The sequence below is a fragment of the Sarcophilus harrisii genome, chromosome 2 (genome assembly GCF_902635505.1).
Source record: "Sarcophilus harrisii chromosome 2, mSarHar1.11, whole genome shotgun sequence".
Taxonomy (NCBI): Eukaryota; Metazoa; Chordata; class Mammalia; order Dasyuromorphia; family Dasyuridae; genus Sarcophilus; species Sarcophilus harrisii.
The window spans coordinates 110,586,721-110,611,890 of record NC_045427.1 but is presented as its reverse complement, the minus strand read 5'-3'; the positions used below and the strand labels follow the sequence as shown (position 1 = coordinate 110,611,890).

At 38.0% G+C, this 25,170-nt stretch overlaps 1 protein-coding gene and 1 long non-coding RNA gene across 5 annotated transcripts in view; one reads left to right on the top strand and one right to left on the bottom strand.

Moving 5' to 3' along the window:
• Positions 1 to 20,631, bottom strand: part of MEIS1 (Meis homeobox 1) — a 154,553-nt gene extending 133,922 nt beyond the window's left edge. Inside the window, exons 1-6 of one of the 4 annotated variants that reach the window (XM_023494898.2) lie at positions 19,783 to 20,631; positions 17,595 to 17,821; positions 15,560 to 15,701; positions 14,949 to 14,999; positions 14,083 to 14,133; positions 12,632 to 12,778 (exon numbers count right to left, since the gene is read on the bottom strand). In XM_023494898.2, the coding sequence (XP_023350666.1) occupies positions 12,632 to 12,778; positions 14,083 to 14,133; positions 14,949 to 14,999; positions 15,560 to 15,701; positions 17,595 to 17,821; positions 19,783 to 19,794 (630 nt within the window). In that variant the 5' untranslated portion in view covers positions 19,795 to 20,631. Of the gene's footprint in view, positions 1 to 12,631; positions 12,779 to 14,082; positions 14,134 to 14,948; positions 15,000 to 15,559; positions 15,702 to 15,864; positions 15,935 to 17,594; positions 17,822 to 19,782 lie in introns of those variants that run through there. The other 3 variants (XM_023494900.2, XM_012540162.3, XM_031950588.1) reach the window with 3 other exon arrangements.
• On the top strand, positions 1,331 to 10,717 carry LOC116421387. The gene is made up of 2 exons (XR_004231733.1): positions 1,331 to 1,543; positions 9,050 to 10,717. It is a non-coding gene; the product is annotated as an uncharacterized LOC116421387 (long non-coding RNA).
• Positions 20,632 to 25,170: the final 4,539 nt, after the last annotated feature.

The window sequence follows — 25,170 nt, the reverse complement described above, 5'->3', positions numbered from 1 at the left end:
GAAGGGGAGGGTTGATGACAACATAAACTCCAATAAATGCAAGATAATTCTAAGAGGAGGATAGTGCTAATATCCAGGAGGATTAAGAAAAGCCTAGTGTAAGATGTGGCACCTGAATTGGCCTTTCAAGGATACTAGAGAGTTTATGTTAACTAAAAGTTACACATAATCAATTTCTTTGTTGCTTCCCACTATTTCCTGCAACCTTCTGCTTGATCTGCTCTGTGCTTTTAAACTATAGAAAGAAGTTCTGATCTCATCTGGAAGCAGGGAGGCAATGCATTTGGCTTGCAATTGACTGAAATATGTTGTGTTAAATAAGACATCTCATTTCTTAAAATCATAGATTCCTGCATTTTACCCGTAATTCCATTAAATTTGATAACACTAATATAATAGGACTAAAAACCTGGAGGTTGATTCTAGTTTTTCCATTTCAGTCATCTAGGCTTAAGCATTAGGTAATTCAATTTGATTCAATCTAACTGAACACTTCTAAGTGCCTACTGTATACTTGTACTATTACTGGATATACTATTGTACTATCCCTTAGGGATATAAGGAAACAAAAATACAATAATCCTTTTTTGGAATTTGGATAAGGAAATCACTTAAACTCTCTGAGTCTCAGTTATGAACCTCATCGACAAAAATCAGGTCAAAGGCCTTAAGCTCTTTACTACAGGCAGATTCCTATCCAGATTAATTGTAATTCAGGAATTTTTAACAAAATGAATAAAAATACAATATGATATAATTAATATCTGTTTGTGGTTTTCTAAGTCAATATGCAGCCCAGAGGGCTCCAATTTGTAGTTGGATATGAATCACTTGGGTATGAATTTGGATTTTATTTGAGACTTACCTGTTACTTCTAATATATTTCTGAAACTTTAAAATTTCTACCAATGTGAAAAAAAAGAAATTTCTAGGGATGTTATTTCCTTTTTTTTTATCATAAACTATTTAAAGATAATTTTAAACTTCATATTTTTACAGGGGTTCATGTAAAGCATGTTGGCACTTTTCATGTCAACTATTTGATCTTTAGACTATGATTAGTAAAATAGTACATAGTTTAAAATATATACCTGAAAGAGCTACCAGAACAACTGCGAACACCTGAAAGAATATTGGTGGCCATATACAGTACTTTCAAGTAGGATAATCTTTGGTTATTAAGAACAACCTATCTCAGATTAGATCATTTTTTACCATACATGGTCTTTTAAGCTTTAGAAACGTTAAAAGACTAACACATGGTGGAAAACATTTAATAAGTATAACCATACATGTCTTCCTACTAATCTTGAAATAACTCAACCTTTTCTGCATGCTCTGAGGCTCCAAATATACTGTAGGCGCTCAACAAATATTAAAAATATATATTTTTTAAGATTTTCTAGGAATGGCAGTTGGACATACTTTTTGAAAAATATCACAACAGAAAACTTCATAATCAGAAAGCTAAAAAATTGCAGAAATGACAGTGCCTATTGAGAGAAGGCTGGCCTTTGGGTTCAAGATCTTATGGGAATATCAGGTAAGTCATTTTGCCTATGCATATGTGTGTGTATTCATATATGCATATATAGCAATCAAAAACTTTCTTGGAGCACAAGATGCAAATCATTGTCATTATAGAAATACATGACATTAGTATTTATATGTAACAACAAAAACTTATACACCAATGTGGGAACATGGTTCTGGGGGAAAGTGTCATATTTAGGGCCAAAGAACTTGAATTCAAACCATAGCTCTGTTATTTATTCCCTGTGTGATCATGATCAAGTCACTTTTTCCTTCTTACTCTCAGTTCCTTCATCTGTAAAAGAAGGAAATGTGACGGGGTACCTTTTGCGGTCCCATAAAGCTATATACATCCTGTGATCTTAATATACTTAGCACTTAATATGCATATAACTGACATTTTCTATATTGCTACACTAAATTGACAGAAGGAAAATATGTGGCTTCATGGGCCTAGTATTTTTCTGTTTCACTTTGTCAACTTTTTAAAGGTCCTTAATCTTACAAAATGTTGCCATTTCCATCCATTTACAAAATACTAGCAATTTGCAATAAATAGAAAACTAATTAAAATTGGTGAATTGATATTAAATATCTTGTGAAACCTATATAATTGCCACAACTCTCTAAACATTCTTTTGGAAACAAGATACATATGAACCCACAAGAAAAACTTTTAAATCAAATTATTTTATTGACCAGAAGAGAAGGAATTAAAAATGGCTGAACAATAGGAAAGTAGTTTTCTATTAGTTACTATACTCAACTTAAAGTTGAGCAGAAGTGTTAAATTCTGTCTTGCAAAAATTAGTTTACAAGTTTCTTCACAAGTTTTCCTGCTTCATCAATTGCACACCAGAATCAGAATGGGTTTTAACTCTCCTTTGCATTTTAATTAAAAAAATTTTATTACACACTTTAGGTGATAGATTGCCATTAAATATTACTTTTATTTGAAATTGTTCATTCACTAGAGACCATGTCTCCTGAGTGGCAACCCTGCCCTTCACTCTTGAACAGTTCAGATAAATGTATTATTTATTTACAGTCTATTGTATACATTATTTATAGGGAATATGCCATAACTCTACCAAGCATATGGAATTTATCTTCATGAGATAAAGGCACTTTCCTAAGTCAAAAGTGGCATAACCTTAAGTAGGTAACTTCCCTAATCTGTCAGATAAATTTCCATTTTTGATCTAACTACTAAATATATATGTTTGGTATGGCTCCTGATATGTAAATTCTGTTTTAATTATCATTCTTTTCATGGTGATCTTTGATGCACTTTGAACTAAATAAAATTAGGTATTTTTATTTAGAGGTTGTTGGTGATTGTATTCATTATTATTATTAAGCATAATAAGAAACTAAATTAATAAATAATATAAACATGAAAAGAAAAATGGTGAAAGGAATCTATTAACCCTTTCTCTCCTTTTATTATGAATTGTCCATGCTTTCATTTCCAACAAAATCTGCTAATGTTTTCTACTTGCCAATCCAGGGACTCAAATTAGGAAGACCAACTTGGTTCAAGCCTTAAGAATATCTTAGGCAAGTCATTTGACCTCAGGAAACTCTCTTCATTCTAAAATTTGTAAGTTATAACCCCTCACAAATGAAGTTACAGGGTAAAACAAACAAACAAAAAAGAACTTCAGATATACATAAAGTGGCATGTTGTCCTGTTTCATCCAATCTTAGTACTTCATAAGCTGAAGTTGCATGGATGAGAGCACAGAGCATTTCCTTGAGTCAATTTAGCATAGTAATATAGAACATGTCTGTCTGATTCAGGGCACCAAGTATACTCTTGGAGGGCAAATATTTATTGTTATGATTACCATGCAAACTTGGCAATGGCTTTTATATAAACATTTTTATTATGTTCTCCTAGAAAATTTTGAATTTGGGGCAACTTTAGGGTTCCAAATTTTCCTTCCGTTTAGATATACAGTTCTTCATTTTCCTTTTATAAAAATGTTCTACTCACAAGGTTCAAATGCCTTATCAGTGAGCTGATTTATTGTTTAATATTATTGAGAGCCCACAGTATGGTAGGTATCACATATAGGTAGAGTAAATATACCTTGGAAATATATCTAGTTTGAAAAAAGTGTATTTAATTGGTTACAAGTTTTCCTTAAATAAAATCAAATGCCATCACTGTAGTTAATTTTAACTTGTCTATAATGTTGTCAATGTTAATGAAGATGTCTAGGAATTATGGAGATGTTAAGGTGAGTTGCTTTCTCCAGAGAAACAAAATCATATTCAATCCACTTTTAAGGAGAGGGGGTATGAAGAGATAGAGATATCAAAAAATGTCTTTATCAAGTGGGGGGGGGGGAGTACACAGTTAATTCAAGTAATTCCCATCATTGTCTTTTTAGAAGGCTGTGACTTATTTCATTATAAATTCCATCTCACCAGAGATTCACAACAGCCAGAAATGTACACAAGTTACAAGAGTTTCTATGTGATATGATATCATTGAAAATTTAGAATATGGAAATCTAAACCAAAATGGTCTATCAGTTAAAAACATATTCACAAAAAAACCCCAAATATTTAGAGGAAGAGTGTAAAGTAGCTGATATGGATCTTTAGCTCAAAAAACCCACAGCTTTGAGGAAAACAAATGTCATAATAGATAGGAATTTATATACAGTTGTGAAGCTCCTTCTGTAAAACAGAATGGCTCACAAACTTTTGGTCTGCATTATTTATTTTTAAGTCGGTGAGCCTTATTTTTATTATGTCAAGGACAGTCACACATACAATTAATAACCCTAGCGGCACACAAATAAAAATAACCCGAGAATCAAGACTGACAAAATAGCTCAAGCTTACATTTCTGCTATAAGGAGCTTTGTAAAAAGCAATGTAAAATAAATAATAAGAAACAAAGTATGATGCTGACTTCCTGATATAATTATTACTAACAAGCCAAATATTTGAAGCCTATTCAAAAAAGCATCATGAATCTACATGTTTTAAAGTAACAGGAAGGACCAGGAATAATGGCAATATATCAGCAATAACAGATAAAATGAAACAAGAGCATAAGCTCCTCTATTTAGCTGACATAATATGTCAGGGGGAAAAAGCCCAACTATTTCACATGAAAATTCACTTTCCACTGCTTATTTTTCCTGAGTAGTTGGAAGAATGGATTTCAAAAGTATGTATGGTGAAAAGTAAAGTTTCATTCTATTCTCTCAAACTGAATAACCAACTAGATCATAAAATTTAAGTTAAACTTGTTGCACACTTTTAAAAAATTATGATTTTTAATTTTGTTGCTGAACACATGGATTAATGAGACCAACGTTATTTAAATGTTTTAAATTAAAACCACTAACATTACACCCTGGCATTTTAGTCAGTGAATATGCATAAATACCATTAATTTAAATAGAATTTATGCCTATATATCAAAAGAAAATTTATTTGTTCAATTGTATTTTTATGAATTATAAGTAATATGTTTATTTTCACAATACATTTATTGTCCATTAAGTTGAATCTCATAAAATGAGATATGGAAAAGTTATACAGTAGGTAATGCATATCTTTAAGCTTTAATAGTATGAGAAATATGACTAGTAAATAATTGCATTTATCCATGACATAGATGAATGACGAATATACAGTATGACAAAGTTTAAAATTAGCTTGGTTTTCCGATGGGTCAACAAATTGTCTCTGATGTTAAAGCCAATTTTGATCATTTGTAACCAAGAGCTTTAAAAGATTTGTTATTTTTTTCTTTTTAATTTTCTTTGTCAATTATGTAACTTTTCTAGGTAAAAAAAAAAAGTTATCTAGTAAAAACATTGAAAAGAAAGCATTCTGAAGTTTTCATTTGCTTTTAATTCTATCATTCAAATTAATTCAATTGATTTAAATTAGATTCCAGTAGCAAATATTTAAATTAGGATATTTATGCTAATTTTATATAGGATTCTGAATGTCATTTATTAAGATGTCATGTATATAAATAAGCCGGTACATAATATAGGATATAATAATATACCAAATGTGGGAAATTGGACAAAAATTGTTATAAGGTGGCTGTTTAAGACCACAGGAAGGATTCTTAGATCTCTCTGATCTACAGTGAATTAAAAATGAAGTAAGAATGTCATTGTTCATAGATTAACTCTGATTCTTACAACGTAAATTAAAAATACATAATTTGATAGCAAAATTTAATTTGCAAATGTAAAAGAGGGATGGGATATCAGAACTTTAATTGGAACTTAAAAGCTACCTTTGTGGATTAGGGTTCAAATAAAGCAAAGTTAAAATTTACTAAGATTCATTTCAGTTTTTAACAATTATTTTATCTCAATGCCTCCTCCTGAGAAATAGTGGCAAGCTCAACACAAATTACAAAAGAGTTGGTTCACTTGGAATTTTGAAAACATTTGCCCTAATATCTGGGAAATAACCCACTGATGATTGTTCACATTTAGCATTTTTAGTTTTACAAAACATTTAAGTAGGGCAAATACTACTATTACTTGTATTCTGCCTCTAAGGAAATTGTGATTAAGTGACTGAGTGTCCCATAATCACATAGGTAATAAGCCTTCAAAGTCAGAGTTAAACCCAGTAGCTCTGACTCCCAATCTGACAGGCTCCCTATTTTCCCAAGCTTCCTCTTTGGTAACTATACCACAATACATTCCATTTTATGTTCTTTATTTTTTAAATAAAATATCCCACTATTTCATCTTGAAAAAAAAATCAAGTAAATGTGCTTTTACATTTTGGGAATGTGATGAAATTTTGAATTTCATATTTTCTGTTCCTTCTATACAAATATGATAATTTTTTAAAAAGCCGAGTAAAATGTTACAGTTGCAAACATTTAGGACTATGCAACAAAAATGACTGAAGCTGGTATCAGTTTACTATCCTTTAACTGCTTCCCTGTCTGTGGAATTAAATAATGCTGAATTATAGACCTTCTTACAGGAAGTCTTATTTCATTTTCATTTTTGATCATTTTCCTACTAGTCCTTATAGGAATTTGGCCGTTTGCCTACTTTTCTTTAAAAGTTTCTGTACATATAATTGGCTTGTGTGTGGTGATTAAATAATAATTTATTAAAATTTTAATTTTTCACATTTGTTTGACATGTTTACATAACATAAGAAAATGCTGTTTTAGCAATAAAAAGTATAACATTTCCAACACCGAACCAATTCATTTATACTTATATTAATGTTTTTTTTCTTTCAAAAAATGAATACTGCATTCTTTTATAAAGAGCTGTTAGAAAGTAAATTATCCATATGCATCTTATTGTAAGGCAAGTTTCTTAGTATGACTTTTAATGAAGAGTTAAAACTTGTAGGTCCTCCTACAGAAAGCAGGACTTAAGGTAAACTGACTTTCTACCAGTCAACCACTTGGTAATAGTATAGCATATTTATATTAACTTAAAAACTCAATTTCTAGTATGTGAATACAGTCTTTGTTTTTTAATCGTATGGAGTCACACTGCATAATTTTCCTCCCAACACCTAGCAACAGCTGTGTTTTAAATCTTTTTTGGACAATGACAAACATTTTTTAAAAACTTAAACATGCAAGTGTTGGAAAAAGAAATTATTTTCTAAAGTGTTTATTTTCAAAGTTGTGCAATTATAAGCACATTTTGGTTGCATTTTAAAAATGCTTAGTTATAACCTATAATCCTTCTTTCCCCTTCCCATTACACATTCTTCCCTTCATTTTTTAAAAAACAGCTTTTAAGTCTGAGAATAATAGCAATAGTAATCAATTCTTCAGGTTTCAGAATGGTAGGCAATGGAGTCCTTCTGAAGGGAGAGGAAAGCTGCTCTAGTGATCTATAGCCACTGAGTTAGTTAAATCACTGAACAATAGTTAGGAACTTGCAAAAACTGGCAACGCTATCATTGTCTTTCTTTAACCAAGGGACTTGCAGCAGGAACTATCACTAAGAGGCCCAAGCAAGAATAAAAAGAGAATGTTTTCTCCCCTACTCCCCCTCCACCAGTACTTATACTTGGGGGGCAGGGGAACGAATCTAATTGAGCTCCAACCTAATGTTAATATATATGTGTACAAATATGATATATATATATATATATATATATATACTATTTCTCCAAAATCTGTGCACATTAAACAGCAACACACATCTACTTGGGAGTTCAGTTCTAAATGAGTACTATGATCCAATCATAAAATACCAATAAAAACACACCCAGTACACAACTAACTTTCCATTCAAAAGGTACAAAGCAATAAATGGCCTAGAATGAACATCCTAATTAGCTGGTGTAGTGACAAGCAGTCAACACCTTATTATTTAATCATTAAAGGGAATCCTGCTATCATTTCCCTTTGACATATTTCAAAGAAGAATTAAGAATGGAACACATGACCCATATCAACAATCAAAACTAAACTTAGATGATACTGTTATCATGGCATTCACTAAGAAAGCCCCACAGCCACAAGGCTTGGGGCACCAGAAGCTCTGGGATGAAGACAGAAGTATGACCCTTTTCACAGCTCCATCAAACATTTACAATTTAAATAAGATGTATCCAAATGTAAGCATTTAGAAACAAACTACCTGACAAAGAGACCATTTTACTACCTCCTGCTGCTTGTCTAACAGTCTCCTTATTGGATGAAAATAAATGGTTTTCATTTCTACTAAGTATTGGTAAATATATGGTCACCTCCTCTATTTTTTAAGCAGGTTTCCAACCCATTAAGAAAACGGAGTTATTTTCTTTCCTCCTTTATTCCTCACATCCGTCCCGCTAGAAAAAATAAAAGAAGACTCTCAAACCTTCCTCCTATGGAAATAATGGAGGGAGGGGAAAGACGGAGAGAGGAGGTGTTCACATTCAATTCCAGTTCATTGGAGGAAAACATCCTAATGGCAATATGGGAACTTCAACTGAAGCAATAATGCCACCTTTGGTTAACAGAATACTAACCAATTTTAATAAAATAATCAGTTTAAAAAGTCCCTTGCAACTAGCGTTCCCTGAGACCACATCCTCCCTTCCCCCATCTTCACAAGCCAAATCCCACCTCACAAGATCTGATCCTTATCCGTGCAGCCCTTGTTTGGTGCCTCTCGGTTCTTCAGCGCGTCTGGTGTGCGCTGTTTGGCCCCTACACTCCTCCCCCTGCTCCTCTAAGTAGTCGCCCCTCTAAGGATACTTCTGGTACCTAATGCTTAACCTGCGTAAGGAAAAAGAACTTTGGGTTCGGTCCCAGAGAGGACCATTTCTTCTCCCAAGAAAGTTGCGCAAATCAGGATTGACGTTCAACAGGCGCAAGAGACCAGGAGTCGAGGAGTCGGGGACTTGTTCCCTTTTTTCTCCCTTCTCTTTTGAATTTATGCATTGGGGACATCTCACAGGATGGGTTTGACTTAGGGCTAAGCTGTTTTTCTTACCCTTGTCCTCCCGACCAACTTTTTTTTTTTTTTTTTTTTTTTTTTTTTAGGCCGAAGTGAGGTAGGGGAAAAGCCGTTTGGAATCCCTGGACTCCCCAGGTGAAAAGACCGCACTGATGGAGGCCGAGGGTAGATCCATCAATCCGGGGGCCCAGGATCATGGCCTCTAGCGCTCGCTCCCTCCATAACTCATCTAGCTACTTCTCTCTAACCCAGATTCTTCCAGGCTTTCTTCCTTCCTCTAAAATTGTTGCATAGCACATTTTTTTTCTGTACATTCCCCCACCCCGTTCCCTTTTTTTTTTGCACCTTCCTATAATCACTAGCTCTGACAGAACCAAATCCTCTACATTTTTTCCCATCCCACAGTTCCCAATTTCTTCCCTCTCCTTCCCGTTTCAAGGTCCCCCAGTCCACATAGTCAACTTTTCTACCCTGTCTCTCTCCCTAGTACCGTAATGGTATGAACCCCACTACTTCTGGCTGCCTTCCTCTCTCCTCCCCACCCGTCGTGTAGCCGCAGGGGGACCTCTGCTAGCAGAGCCAGAGCTGCAGCCGGCGGAGCCTGAAGGGTCGGCGCAATCAGCAGGTAACGCCGGTCGGGAGAGGGCGCCAACCCTCCCTTCCTCAGCCCTGGCCCCCACGGTGGGGAAGGGACAGCATCTGGAGGCGCCGCCCCACGGGACGTCTTAGCAGGGGGGCAAAAAGCACTACTCCAGCACACCGTGGAGGAGCTGGCGGTGGGAAAGAGAAAATGTGGGATTACTAGTTCTAGTGGCTACTTAATCAGATAAAAGGAGCAGAAGAAAACATTACAGGGCAAAAGTGGATTTACTCCGACTTATCCCTCCGGGAAATCCAGGGGTATCAAAGTCCCACATCCCTGGTCCTCAGCCACAGCACAGCAGTTGGGCCGAGTTGGCCGCCTCTATGCCCTCCCTCATTGGGAAGAGGGGGGAAAAAGAAAAAGAAAAAGAAACAACTACACAGGCTCTAGAGACAGAGAGGTTAATTAGATAACGAGGCTCTGCGGCTCACATAACACCTGAAGGGGGATCTGCACAGCCTGAAGTAGGCTACAACACGATATCAAAGAGCCTTGGCCGCATTCATAGGCAAATGGAAAATGGAACCCTTCTCCTAAACTCTAGTAGACGAGGGAGTCTCCCTGCCTGAGGAGTAGTGGAGTGGGGCAATGGTGGAGGGAAAGGGATAGAAAAATAAAGTAGAGGTCCCGTGTCCTAGGACTGGTGCTCCTTAACATTGAAAAACGATTCTCAGCATGGACTCCCTTTCCAACATTTCAGAAAACTTGTGAGGAATCCAGAGCCTATCTACAATTACAGGTGAAGTACCATCCTATCTCTTCCTCCTCTTCACACATTTCACAAAACTTGGAATAGGATAACAATCAGATTTGCTTTTGCTCCTACCAACCCAATTCAACTACTTTACCCGAAGCAAGATTATTGGGGTCACACACGAACAAACACACTCCAAATAAGATAACAGCGCCGTGATCCCAGAAATGTCCCAAGTATCTCCCCAAACGCGAAAAACAAAAGTTAAAAGGGGGCAAAGAAAACTACACCAAGAAACAAGTTTTTTAAGAAGCAAATGTAATTTTTGCATTACAATCGATGCAAATCGCACATCGAAGATAAACTACTAACCAAGGCAAAATATTTTGAACCGGGTTCTAAATAAGATTACAATATCAGTTCTCTAAAGAAAAACAAACAAAAAACCCCACCAACAACACAAAACTGTAACTTTGCCCCCTTAGTCCTGACTTTAATAAAATAATGATTCGTTGGGAAAATGGGGTATAAATCTTCATTTTGGAGGCAATTAAAGTGTTGATTTCATTCATGCCCCTGAGCGATTCTTGTAATTTGCTCAAATAGCTTTATGTACCCAGCACTCTCGAGCTTTTAGAAACCCATTTTCTAGTTAGGCTTGTTGGATGACAATTTTTATTCAACAACAGCTCTCCAAGTTTTTCTCAGCTAAATCTGCATTTAGCAGCTCCACTTTTTAGATAGTGGACAGTTTCAGACTGGACATAAGACAATGTGAGGGAAATCTTCCACAATTCTATCTTTGCTTAGAGACGCCGGTTTTCCTAAAACTCTGTTCCTCTCCTTTTTAATACATTTTGTTGAAAGTTTCCTCATTCTCCCTTATCATCAAAACCTGGGAATGGATCCTAAGTTGCTCTCGCTTGTAAAAATCAGACCAGTCAGTTCTTCCTGGACCCTACAAGAATAATACTAGTCCAATAAGCCCTGCTTATCTTTCTTAGAGACGAGAATACTGGCTAGTTTTTAAGAGGAGGGGGGAGGGGAAATCTATTAGACGATGCTAAGGCTGGAGTGTAGGGTACTCTGGTAAGTAATCTATAAAATAACTCCCTGGCTGATAGTGCTTTAGATAATGGCAAACCTTGCTAGGGAGAACCCAGCCTGCTTGGCTGAGCCTTGCCTTAACAAAGAGAAGAAGGCCTCCAGAGCCAACTGATCATGACTCCTTAAGACTGCATTTACGTGCCAGATCATAAGGAAGGAATAACTTCGGATAGTCTTTTATTTATTTATTTACTTAGCCGGGGGAAACAACTAGAATCCTCCCAACGTGTTAGGACAATTCACAACAATGAGCTACCCTGAACCCAGTTTAAGCTCATCCACTCCTCACATTTTAACTTTAATTGGTTTTTTGTAACTCCTTCTAACAATCCAGATAGAGAGAGAAAAGAGAGAGAGAGAGAGCCAGCAGCTCCAAATAAAAGTCATATGCCACCAATCAAACCAAGTGGAGAAGAAAAGGGGGGTGGGGGTGGGAGGTGGAGTGAGAAGGAGGAAGGAGGCTGCAAAAGTCACCACTGTCACAGAGGTAAAGGCTCACATTTTGCTCTTAACACAGACAATTCCAAAAGCCACTAAATCGACGGGTCTGGAGACAACGTAGCAGCTGGAAGATGAGTGCAAGGGAGGGAGAAAAAAGTCCATATTTATCTGTTTTTATAACCTCGGCCTGGTTTTATTTTTCTATTAAGTACAATAAAATGGGCGAGTTTGCAGCAGGCACTGCACAAAGCAATGTTCAGTGAGGTCTAAAAGCGTTGGGCCGAGGAAAACTGACAAGACAGGCTAATGAACCGTATAGACAGAAAGAAAATAGCCAGCATTTGCTAGATTTCAAACCTTAGCTGTCTTTTTTAGACCACCTATCTTCGATTTATTATTAATAAAACAAAATAAATAGGTTCTAGTCTTTTCTTTGGAAGAAAAAATTCTTAAAACAAAACCCAACAACTATAATCATCGAATGATTGTTAATGATTCTATTATTATAAAGGGTAAATAAAATAAAGACAAAAATTAAAAGCGACAAGAAACAGGTCAAGTTTGCAGGCAATGCTTTTACAAGCTCATCTCGCCAGGTCGAATCCCAGAGCAAGCCTTAATGAAGCAATAATAGCCACATTATTCAAAAATTTTCATTTCGATGGAAATGTATCTAAAAGGAACTTAATCATATGCAAATAATAAAAGGAGGCGGTAGTGACCCAATAAGCGATATGCATACAGATTTTTTTTCAGTGATGTTGAAGGCTGAAGATCGCATACCTGATCTGTTAGATTTGCTGATCTTGTTATATCTTCACTGTCTGATTTTGATCCGCCTTCTCTATCGTCTATCACCAAATCGATAGGCATTTTTCCTTTCAAACAGCTAATATACCGGTGGCAGAAATTGTCACATAATTCGTGTACCTACATTATGAAAGAAATAAAAAAAATGGAAATATAATCAGGGCTACATAAATGAAATTGACAAGTGCAATCCACCCCCCTTGTGAGATCCAAAGTTCCAAATAGGGAAAACACACTGCAATTGTCCTCCAGAGACCCCCAGACGCATCCAGAATTAGGAATAACTTTCTTTTCTAGCAAAATAGAGATATCCCAGAAAATTGACAGTGACAAGATGATTCACAGGCTACAACATATTCAACACCCGTGTTAAATTCATCTGCTCCTGGGGCTGTGGTCATTAGAGAAGCGACCTGAGTGGGTGACACTTAAGGTAAACTATTTAATTTCATCCAGTTATTTAATCATAAACCCTTCTCTAAAAGGATCTAAGGATAGAATTATTTTTGTTAAAGGAGTTGCAGTCCCTTCAGTGGCATATAAATACATTCAAAGTCCTTACAATGTATTTTTATAAGGGGTTTCCATTGGAACCAAATATGTGTCAGGACTTTTGTATTTTAAAGAATGAAATTACTTTGTATCCAAAAATCCATGGAAACTTTCCCAAGATTTTTTAAACACCTCAAAATGTGTTGAGGTAAGTCAGCTTACAGGCCTAGTTATCACTGACATGTAAAAATTCACAAGAAACTCCTGTACTTGTATGTTAAGGTTGATTTGAAATAGAGTGCATTAAGCTTTTATTGATGAGATTTATGGAATAACTGACAAAATTGCACTCTCTTGCACCCTTTCTTGGGTAAGAAGGTGGGGTGAGGTCAGTGTTCACAGATTCGAGAAATTGAGACAACTCTCAACTCTGCTTTGTCTCTGCAAAACATTTAATGAGCCTCCTTCACCATCTCCCAGTCTCAGCAACTCCTCCTTCTCCCTGTGCCTCTTCCCAGTACCCAGTCTCTGACCTGCCTCTGCTCTTAAGAACGTCTAAAAGAAACTCACTAAAACTAAACAAAAGTTCAGCAGAAATGAGAAGAGGAAAAGAAGGGAAAGACAGTGAGAGTTAGATCTTTAAGAGCCATAACTTATACAACAAACAAGAAGCAGCATTCAGAATATCAGCTGTGATGTAGAGAATTGCAACTATTTATACAAAGCCAGCTAAGTATTAAGATGAACACAAGGCTAGGGTGGTTTTTGATCCCAGTTCTAGTGGCTGAAATTGTAATTAAACTGAGAAGAGAAATGGACGCTAAGATTGGTCTTGACACTAATTAGCAGAAAGAAAGACATTTATGCAAATTTACCAGAAGCCTGAACTTCAGCAATTCTGAACCTTATGTGGGGGAGGGGGTAGAAATTACCTTCTCTAATTCCAACAGATGAAACCTTAATACTTGTATGGCTTGGATCATCTGTAAAGATACAAAAAGTATGAGCATCCCATTTCTGGATTTCAGAATATCCTATAACTGTCACTGTTGTCATCTATAACCTGACTGTTCTTCCAAAAAATAGATTCATTTTGATTTACGACATCAACACTGAAACTTAATAGCAGTGACTTTGTATAGATCTAGCGATTTTATTTTACTTTCCAAAAATTCTAAACACACACACAACAATAATACAGCATCTAAATTATGAGGATCATAAATACTCCCCTCCCCCACTACTTTCCTTTCCCCATATTTTCTCCCAAAGTGTCATCTATCCATGACTATGGTTTCCGGAGGAGAGAAGAGAAGATATTCCAAAAGCATACGTTTTGGCTTATTATATTTTTAAAACTTTTGCAGAACTTTACAATCTAAAGGATTGTTTGAAGCATAAAAAGAGTGAAGTTCTTTTGAGGGCCAGTAGAAATTGGTAAACTTTGAATGAACACTGACAGTCTCTCAGATAAATCCCAGCCCCGATTAGAGTTATGCAGCTAGACTGTCATAAAAACAAATGCTTGGCTTTGGAAGGGCTCAGCTCTTACTAGCTATCTCTCTGAGTTTATTTACCCGGAATCGCCGCACTCTATCTATCACTAGTAATTAAAAATATCCACGAAACAGGAACATTTCAATGGGGGGGGGGAGGGGGAGTTGGGGACTGGGGAGCCGGTAAACGCTTTGAAAGCTCCGGGTTCTCAGAGAAAAGCAGGCGAATGTAAGGTTGGGGTAGGTGGTCAGAGTGGGGAGAAGGAAGGAGTGAGGGAAGAAGGAAAGATGTCAACTCTTACCAAGTTATCCAGTTCAGGATTAGAAGAAAATAGAGGTTTTTCTGCACGAATCTGAATACAAGTAAGAAGGGGAAAGGGAAAAACACATTTGAAAACTTGGAAGCCAAAAATGCAGGAATTTTTTTTTGTCTGTTTCATTACACTGTCGGAGGTTTACTATATAATCTTCAACGCAAAACTTGGCCAGAAATGGTATGTACATCACATAAACATTTAAATGATGTATTCAAAAGGCCGAGAATACTAATAGATGCAGTTCTTTACTCCTATCTAGCCACGGTCCATCTAAAGTCAGCTGCACATCTCACACAAAGTAAAAATCAGTGACATTACAAATTATCATCACTATTACCACTATCACCACCACCATTATATTTAAAGAGCTTCCCCTGTTGGCTTTTCTGGGGAATGGGTGAGGTGGGATAAAAGAGTATATAGCCCGTGGAAGTAAAATCTAGATGGTTTTTTAAAAAAAATAACCACTGGCAAGAAGACACAATTGGAACATCTCGGAACAGCTGAAATACGCGCAGTTTGGGATAAAATGTTGACATTTCTTTTTTATCTTTTTTTGGGGGGGAGGAAGAGGGATGTATTTTATTTTTGCTGACCTGTTTGGCGAACACTGCTATGTCTTCATTGAAAGACTCTGAGGAGCAGACATCTCCGCCTGCTACCCCCGGCTCGCGGGGTGTACAAGTAGCTAATTCACATTTCTCAAAAATCAGTGCTAAGAGAGGGAACAGGGGGTGTCTGCAAGAAAATACAACAGTCACAAACAAGAAGGTGGTTAGTCCTAAAAATCAGTGGAAAAGGCTCCCAAGAAAGATATCCAGTTGAGCTAGAAGCAAATCCCCACCACCCTTTTTTTTTTCCTTCTCCCCTCCCCCATGCCTCCCCGTTACTTCTCACCTACCCTTCAACCGAGAGACCTGAAGTCGAAGGCCCTGAGTCATGGACTGTATCTGAGGATCGTTTCAGCATATCTGGCCAGAGAAATTGTTAACATTTGCTAAGAATAAAACCAAAGCGGTTCCAGCAGCCATTTTGAATTAACTTTGCTACCCCCACAATCCCTCCTCCCTCCCTTCCAAATTCAGGACTTTCTGGAGGGGAAGGGGGTGGGGGTGGGAGTGTTGGAAAGGCTTGGTCAGATAGATTACTCAAATGCGGACGCGCAAATCCCAATGCATCGGTAATTTTAGTGTTCCAATGGGATTTGCTAACTTCGAAAAGCGGACCGCTCTGGCTGCTGCACCGACTCTATCCCGATTGCTCAAGTGATACACTGGATTGATTCAGTGGCATTCAGATAGCAGGAAGCTCTCTTATTTGGCTCATCCCACAGTTCCCCTCCCTTATCCCACCTTTCCATAAAAATAAAGTTACTTTAAATCTACTTTTAACTTTCCTCTGAGCTATGGAGTGCCACACAGCTTCCCGGAGAAAAAGCAAGTGGCCCGAATTTTGCTTATCTTAGCTCAGGAAAAACAAAACAAAACAAAACAAAACAAAAAAAACAAAAACCTTTCCAATGTCCAGGAAGGTGTTTCAAGTATTTTATTAGCTCTCACGGCCTGGTAAGTAATTTAACAGTCTGGTTGGGAGGAGGGCTCTAACAATAAAGCTATCCCCTGCCCCAGTTTTCCGTCCTCAGTCTAAACTAATTGCAAGAAGGCTGCGAAGAGGAACATTGAAGTTTAAGACAAATCCTTCAGATTTGTGACCAGAAGATAAAGAAATAGAAGAGTAAACACTGGGTAGTGATTCATATACAAATATATGTGTGCAAAATAAATTACAATACAAGTAGTTTCTACAGAGTAAAAAAGATCTAAATTTCACTAGTGCACCATAAGCATAAATGAACTTTCAAGGAATAAAGATAAAGAATACAGCTCAATGCCAAATCAGCTGACAGAGAACAGTATACAAATTACAACCACCACCACCACCCCAATCAACCAAAGATTGCTAACCCAAAGCATACAAATCCACTTCATTACACACTTCAGACTCAATCCTTTAATTTTCATCTTTGTACATGAGGCGTTTAAATGGCTAAAACTTTCTTTCTGCTTTTTAACAGTTCGCCGAAAGCACCTCTCCTTCGAAACAGTGGATAAACACACATATCCAGAACATTTCTAAAATTCTGTAACCACATTTCCTCATTGTGTACAATGTTAATAGTGGCATGCTGAATTTGTGTTTATTGAGTAAGATTAGCAAATCGGAACAATCAGAATCTCTTAGGTTTCTAACGATAAAAACTTTCTATTAAAAACAAAGGCGCCTAGATTTATGAACCTAAATCGCACCTCTCCGGTCAAGGAAGAGCAAGAACGAGAACCAGGGTCTGAAATGAACAAACAGACCATTGGACAACTTTTCACATATTGTTAACATTGCAACAATTACAAAATAACTGCACTTGAATGAAAAATCAGCTTTGGGTGTTGTGTTGGGAAAAAAGGGAGAGGAGGTAAGACGGCTCCATAGAACAGCATGCAATTGTAATGAAAGTCGAGGTCACAAATATTTACCTATAGCCTGAAGTTCACTGGCTTTATGCTTACCAAACAGTTAGGAAAATCAGGGATTAATAGCATCTCATCTAGTAAACCTGATGCCAGTCGTACCTACCCATAAATGGCATCTTTATCTCTCTTTAAAGCGTCATTGACAGAGGAGCCCATGCTGGGGGCCATGGCGTTGGTGTGAGCTGTGTGCGGGTATTGATGAGAGTGCAGAGGAGGACCGTGATTCAGATGGTGAACTGGCTGCATGGATCTCGCAGCGTGAGGGTCCCCATACATCGTGGAGGGGATACCTACTCCATCCATCCCCCCGTAATGGGGTAAATCGTCGTACTGCATGACAGACAGGAAAAAAACCAAGGTTCAGAAGGCCAATCAGTCATATGGGAAAATGCAGGGCAAGGGTTATGACGGCATCTATCTTATATAAAGTCAGTAGAATTTGGATTACTTAGGAATTCGGTAGATTTAGAAAGTGGGACTTTAAAATTATTGCCGTTCTTACTATTGTTACTAATATTAAGATCAGCCGTTAGAAGCACCTCGGCCATAACTCATCTCTCTCCACTCTTACTTTTGAGTATTCAGTGTTTTTCACAAGAAAGAAAGAAAGACAGGAAAAAGAAGGAAAGAAAAGAAAGGAAAGAAGGAAGGAAAGAAGAAAGGAAGGAAGGAAGGAAAGAAGAAAAGAAAGAAGGAAGGAAGAAAGAAAGTCCTTCTGGAAAGTGGAAGATTAAAGTGCCTCTACAAAGAAATTCAAAATCACAATAATAAAACATGCCGGGACAGTACCACAAAACTGCTTAGTTTCGACAGCCCTTTTCATAACAAGGAGGGGAAAAGTTGAGATGGAATAGTTAGCACTAACTAGCACGTGAATTCACTCACGCCTTTTATCTGCTACTATGTTTGAGGAAATGCTATCCTAGAGGGCACCGCATCTTCCCCTCCACCCCTCATTTCCACTACAAACTCAGCGAAACTGACCAAAACTACTAACCACAATTGTTAGTTAAAACTTAGGAAAGGAGACATGGATCTATGTAAGAATCGAAATTGGAACTGGACACTATTTTCACGAGGGGGGAGGGAAGAAAGATATTGCCATCAGTTCATCCTTATTATTATTATTATTTAAAGTTTTCCTGTGGCAAACTTTCCCACGGATGAGGAGTCAGGTACGTATGCATTCTCCCCATCAGTTTATTAGCTAAATTCAAAAGCACATACAGGAAAAAAAAATGTCGACAGTTCCATCCTGGAGAGAAAGTACTTTCAAATCGACTGCCATCCCCCTTTGATTTTGGTTTTGTGAAATTTAGCTACTTTAAATTTCTAAGTGCTTTATTCCAAAGAACCCTCTTCAAGATTCTGAGGTTCCGAGAGCTAAATTGATTCTCAAAGAAAAGAGGAACTGCCACCTTCATCTTCTTAAAGCAGAGGTGTGAAAAGAGTTTTGAAGAATGCTGACTTTTGCCTGAACCAAAAGAGTAAAGGAAAATGTGTCAGGCGGGTAACTAACTTTCTTTTGCAAATAGTGCTTTGAGAGGGCAGTAATACAATTTATGCAAAGAGAGCCTTTTTGTGTCCCTCTTTTTCTTTAGTGGAACTATCCCAGTTTAATGCCATTGTCTCGCTGTAGTTTCTCCAAATCTCTATTCATATACTAACACTTAGGAAATTATTATTATATATATATATATTTTTAAATAATGTGAGCTTAGTATTGAGCACTAAAAGAAAAAGCTAAGCTCCCGGTATTGTTGAGCTTCTTATTGTAAAAAAATGTAAATTTAAATCTATTGCTTAAGTGAAGAAAGTGTTCTTACCACAAAATACAAGACTCGCTTTACACAAAATAACTCGCTTTTTAAAAAGTGAAATGTTTCTAATGAAACATCCCAAATGGACAAAACCAGTAACATCCAAGTTTTAACTGAATATTTTAGATTAATATACCTTAAACCTAAAAGAAAAATTTAAAATAACCCTAAATTATATTCTTTGTTACATCTTATTTATTTTTTTTAAATCCAGTGACTGATTTTTCATTTTCATTTCTATAGCTGCTGATCATGAATATACAGAAAGCTTGACTTCATGGTTTGATAGAATCAATATAAATATAAGTTACACAAGAAAAGTATATAGATAAAAATAAATAAATCATTTCACTTCAGATCATCATTTTAGGGGCTTCATTCAAGAGAGAAATAAAACTTTTGCAATATTTCTGTCAGCCACGTTTCAATTTTATCTTACAATTGGAGTTCCATAATTTTGTTAATACGTACCCTTTGCGCCATCGGCCTGCCTGGCTCCCTTCCTACTTCAACTTCTAATATATCCTCTTTAAGGCCAGTGTGGAAAGAAACAAAAACGCAAACTCCCCCGGAAAAAAGCAACAACAACAACAATGATGAAAAAAAATCCTTTAAAGTCTCCAGCAATGTGATCAATCGGTCCCAAATCTTCAGTCTACTGGACCTGAAGGAAGCGGTAGAGATAATAACTCAGCATAAAAGCGCTCCCGTTTCCAACACAGCAGCGGGGGTAAGAAAGCAGATCTTCTTTACCCCAAAATCAGTTTTTAAAAAAGAAAAAAAGTGCCCCTCAAACCCAACTAACAAATCTCATGGCTTTTTGCCACTCCAGCTGTCAATCACAGACGAGGTTGTCAACGTGGTGAATGAATGATGATCCGCTCTGTCTCTCTTCCACTGATCAGAGCACCTCAAATGTTAATATTCAACTGCACAAAGATAGAGCGCTCGCTTTCCTTGAATCAGTCCTAATTCTTAATCAGTCTCTCTCTCTCTCTCTCTCTCTCTCTCTCTCTCTCTCTCTCTCTCTCTCTCTCTCTCTCTCTCTCTCTCTCTCTCTCTCCTCTTCTTTCTCCTCTCCTCTTCCTCTTTCTCCTCTCTCTCTCTTTCTCTCTGCTGCACTGGAGAGAGATTAGAGGAGGAGGGTTAAAAAAATGTCTGTCTGAGTTTGTCTTAAAGGAGCCACGATCGATGCTGCCCGCTTCCAGTCCCCGTGCGTGTGTAAAGTGTGTGTTGCACAGGCGGAGAGGTGGATTCCGACCAGAATGCTAGAACCCGGAAGTAGTGGTGGCCATAACAGGTCGCGTCTTACACAATGCACTGGGCTGCATCAACTAACATCCACTGCAGGGGTGGGTGGGTGAACCGAGTGCTCGACGCTTTGGAGAGACCGAGAAGCTTTCAATTAAAACGCAAAGGCAGACAAGCAAGCAAGCAGGCGGGCAGGCAGGCAGCAAGCAGGCACACACACACACACACACACACACACACACACACACACACACACACAAGTATACTGTGATTGCTTTTATTTTATTTTATTTTTACATTTCTAGCTTCTCCTCCCCCTCAAGCACGCCCTCCCTGAAGTCATTATATTTAAACAAACTGAAAATCCACATAGGTCGGCCTTATGAGTTATTTTCCAGAGGTTCTTTACTTTCCTAGAAATTATCGGGGTCTAGTGCTATTTTTTTCTTCCTGAGGGTGGCTGACGTGACCTAATCCCGAGAACTCCACTCCCCCCTCACCCCCCGGAGCCCGAAAATAGAAAGACGGAGAGGAAAAAGAGAAGAGAAAGGAGAGAAGGTTAGAAAAGGAGAGTCTCATGTTGCCCGGGGAAAAATAATAAACAAATGCCTGCTTTTTGCAGATCTTTACCCCCAGACGCCCAGGGATCGATGCTCGGGCAGAAAATGGGGGAATAGTTAAGCCTTTCCATTTTCGTTCCTCACACCATCCCCCACACACGTCCCCCACCCCCTCCACCCCTATCTCCGCTTCAGCCTGCTGCCTCCCTCAGAGCGTTACGCTTCTAACATTGCTAAGTGACTGAGGGACTGAAACAATGAGATGAGCACAAGCAATCTGCCCCCAGTGCGTGTTTACAAACACTAAGCTATTTATGATCGCCGAAGATATAAACAAGACTCTGGGCTGGAGAAAGCTAGCTACAGAGCCCAGGCTGGCTGGCTCTCCTAGGGGTGATTATTTTTTTCCGACTCCCGACTGCGTGAGCTATCTCCTCCGCCCAGACCGCGGCATGTCTGCCGAGGACCCGGACCGGTCTTCTCCCAGCCCTTGTAGATGCCTCCCCCTGCCGCCTTTGTCTACAAGACGGAGCATTTTTTTTTCTCTGCACAGAACTCGCGGACAGCGCTCCAGCCTAGGCTACCTCTTCTCCCCGTTAACACCCTCCAACCCGCCTTATTCCTGATCACGGCGAGTTCTTCCCCAGTCGTTCCCAACATTTCCTTTCTTCTGGGTAGAAAAAACTTCTCTGCTTTGAGACAGAAAGAAATACCTTTCTGAGCCGAGTCGAAATTTGAAACTAAAACAAAGTCCTATACACATTTAGGAGTCAACCAACCAGTTAGGTGCATCCCCCTTCCTTCCCTTAAATATAGATATCTTATGGGTTTTCTTATTTTTTTTTCTCCCCTCCCCTGCCCCCACAATCCATTTTTATTTTTCCGCCCACTTGCTTCTCATCTGAGGAGATTTTGTACAGCAATTCGACGAACAAGCTGAAAAAACCTTAACATCTGAGCAGGGTTCTCTGTTCTTTTCAGCGCAGGATTCCCCCCGCCCCGCCCCCCCCCCTCTCCCAAGCCCAAACCTTGAAGAAAACTCCCCCTGCGGTATGTTGGAAAATGAGCTCACCCAAATCTCGGTAGGCAGCAGTGGAGGAGGGTTGGTCCAATCAGAAACGTCTTTCCCGAAGACAACCGTGCATTGGTTGGGGGAAAAATCAATTATCAAATAATCGATCAGCAGGGAGCTTCGATCTGCAGGGAGTGCAAACAACTAGCGCTTATTCCCACACAGGCGGGGGCCAAAAGACTAAGTTCTCCCAAAAGCGAAGTGTTTTCGCTTGTTTCCCTAGCCTTCCCAAAGCAGTTACTAGTCTCTGATCACACATCAACCTAGAGAAAGGGTCGAGCTTGAAGTTGGGGGTGAGGAGAGGGATGCGAGAGAGATCAAAGGGTATTCTTCTTTTAGAGACCGGATTCAGGGTTTATGGACGAAAGGTAGGAATCTTTAAAATTAATAAAACAGAAGTTCATTCCAGCTCTTTATGGAAAAAGTACATGATTAGGTCTGGATAGGCAACATGCTTCCGAAGTTGCTGAAAAGTTAGTTTATTGGGAGCTTGTGGGAGAAGAAAAAAATAGAGCGAGTGTCAGTACCTTTTACTTTATATAAAGTGCCAAGCTACATCGTTTTTATAGCATTCTCATAGGAAAAGAGTCTTTTGCGACATTTCATGCATGTCCAATACATGATAATGAAGAGCTTCATGGGTAGGATCTATTTAAGACATTATCTTGCTTTTCCCTTCTCTCCTTCCGGTCCCTCTCCTTTCTTTCTTTTTCCCTTTCTCCGTCCCCCCTTTTCTATTTTCCGAACGAGCTAGAAAGCTCCACATTGGCGTTTTGTCTGTGCCACTTAACATTCTACTCTGTCTCTGGCTCATTCTATTGGATATATTTACTTAGGAAGAACTGACACTGCTCGAAAAGTGCATTTCTAGCATAGTGTCATTTTTTATTTTTTGTTTTCAGAAGACTATTTTTAAGATGCCTCTCCTTTTTGGCAAAAACAACATTATTCAGAGATTTATCTATTATATACATTCATTATTTAGGCCATCTTGTTAAGTAAAAAGCGAACAAAATTCATTATCAGTAACCAGAGTATCTGTACTTCCTAGCTAGACATTGTGTTAGAAATACAATTGCACGAGAAGATGAAAACTTCTTCCAGGCTCTTAGGAGGAGACATGTATTAGGGGTTTCAGTGCAGTAAAAGTGCTGTGGTTTCATAAAACTATAGAAGCATTTTCAGATCGCCCTGACAAGGGACCTGATACAAGCAATCTTTCAAAGGTCTTCCAGAAACACAAGGCTTCTGCCCCAGCAGATAAATACCTGAATTTGCTTTCAAATGATCAGATTACTAGGTGTTTGAGAATTGTCTCAATTCTCCCTCAGATTGGTCTAGTTGTGTGGAAGAGAAAAGTGTCAAATCACACAGTAAAATATTCACATATAAGGTTTAACGATCCCTAAATGAGTTGAGAGAAAGGCTGTGTAACTAAAATTCACCAAGGGGAAAACAGCTGTAAATTGGACTTGGATAACTGTTGCTCTTTATGGTTCTGAGGGGTGGAGTTAAAAATAAAATAAAATAAAACACCACTTCACATTTAGTTTATATCTTAGCCAGTTTCCTGACAAATCTGATTTCAAACTAAAGGAATACCAGTTGAGTATGAATATTGGTTGGATATGGGTTGGGAGTGAAGAAAGGAGGAGAGAGATTTTTTAAAAGTGTTTATTGTTTTGCTTTACAGCGATTTGACCTTTTTGTTGTTATTCCTTATCAGATATGGAAGTAAATGTTTCCAGGTAAATCCACTTGAAATAAAATCTTAAAACTTCATAACATCCCCAAATATTCAGCACCAATATTGCTCTATGTCTTAGATGTTTAATATGTTCTATACTGATTTTTATAAATATCTATTAACAGCTTCCCTTTATTAAAAAAATTAGTTTTCTTTTTGGCCTTCATCTTTTCCCTCCTCCTCCTCCTCCTCCTTTTCCTCCTCTTCCTCCTCCTTCTACTCCTATTCCTCCTCAATTTCTTTTTAAAAGATCTTACTAGTTTGGGAAAGTGCCCTTCCCTGACCTAACCTTCATCTTCAACTCATTTCCCACTACACTTTAAATTAGGAACTTAACATAACTTACCAGGCTTTTATAAGATTAATTCAGAACAATCAAGGGACTAAAACACTTTTACAATGTAATTACAGTAGTACAAATTGTTTGCCCAAACCTCATTCTGGATAAGGATTTTACAATTAGCAAACAGTTATTACAGTTGGGACTTGCTGAGAGAAATTGCACTAAGGATGTCTAGAGTTGCAATATACTGGCCATAAAAAAAAAAAAAAATCTAGATGGGCAGCAATTAATCATCTATTAAAAGGGGAAAAGTAAACGGACAGTTCCACACTATCTCAGTAAACTACCCGCGACATTTATGTGTGTCCTATGATGGCAACGATCTCCAACTCACTACAGACTGCTGCCTTTTTAGGCAACAGAACTTTTTTATTTAGCCAGAACATGAGCCCCCTTTATGACTGTTCACCAGCACTTGCTTCATACCAAGCTTTGAAGTAATGGGCTTTGCATACTCTGTCCACGGTTTCCATGCCAAAGTACCTTTTGGATAAAGAGATGAGGCAGAAGTTTGCTGGTTACTAGGTCTTCTCTCTCTCTCTCTCTCTCTCCCCCCCCCCCCCCCCCCCCCCCCCCCCCCCCCCCCCTTGGTAGAGAAGTGGCAAATGCACTGTATAATGCAAGCCTGGGAGTGTGTGTGTGTGTGTGTGTTTCTTTTTCTGTGATCATCTTTGGCACCCTGACAGTTTGAAAATATCATGATGCATTTAGAGTTCTATTCTTTTAATTTTCAGAAACTTTGTAATTTGAACTTGTAGTTAAAGGCCCTTATCCTAAGTTAGGAGACAACCTCAAAGTTCCCATTGATGAGTCAGATCCAAATCCCTTGAAATGAAAGAAACTCCTTCTTTAGGTGGAATGTATTTGCCATCCCAGAATAAACAAA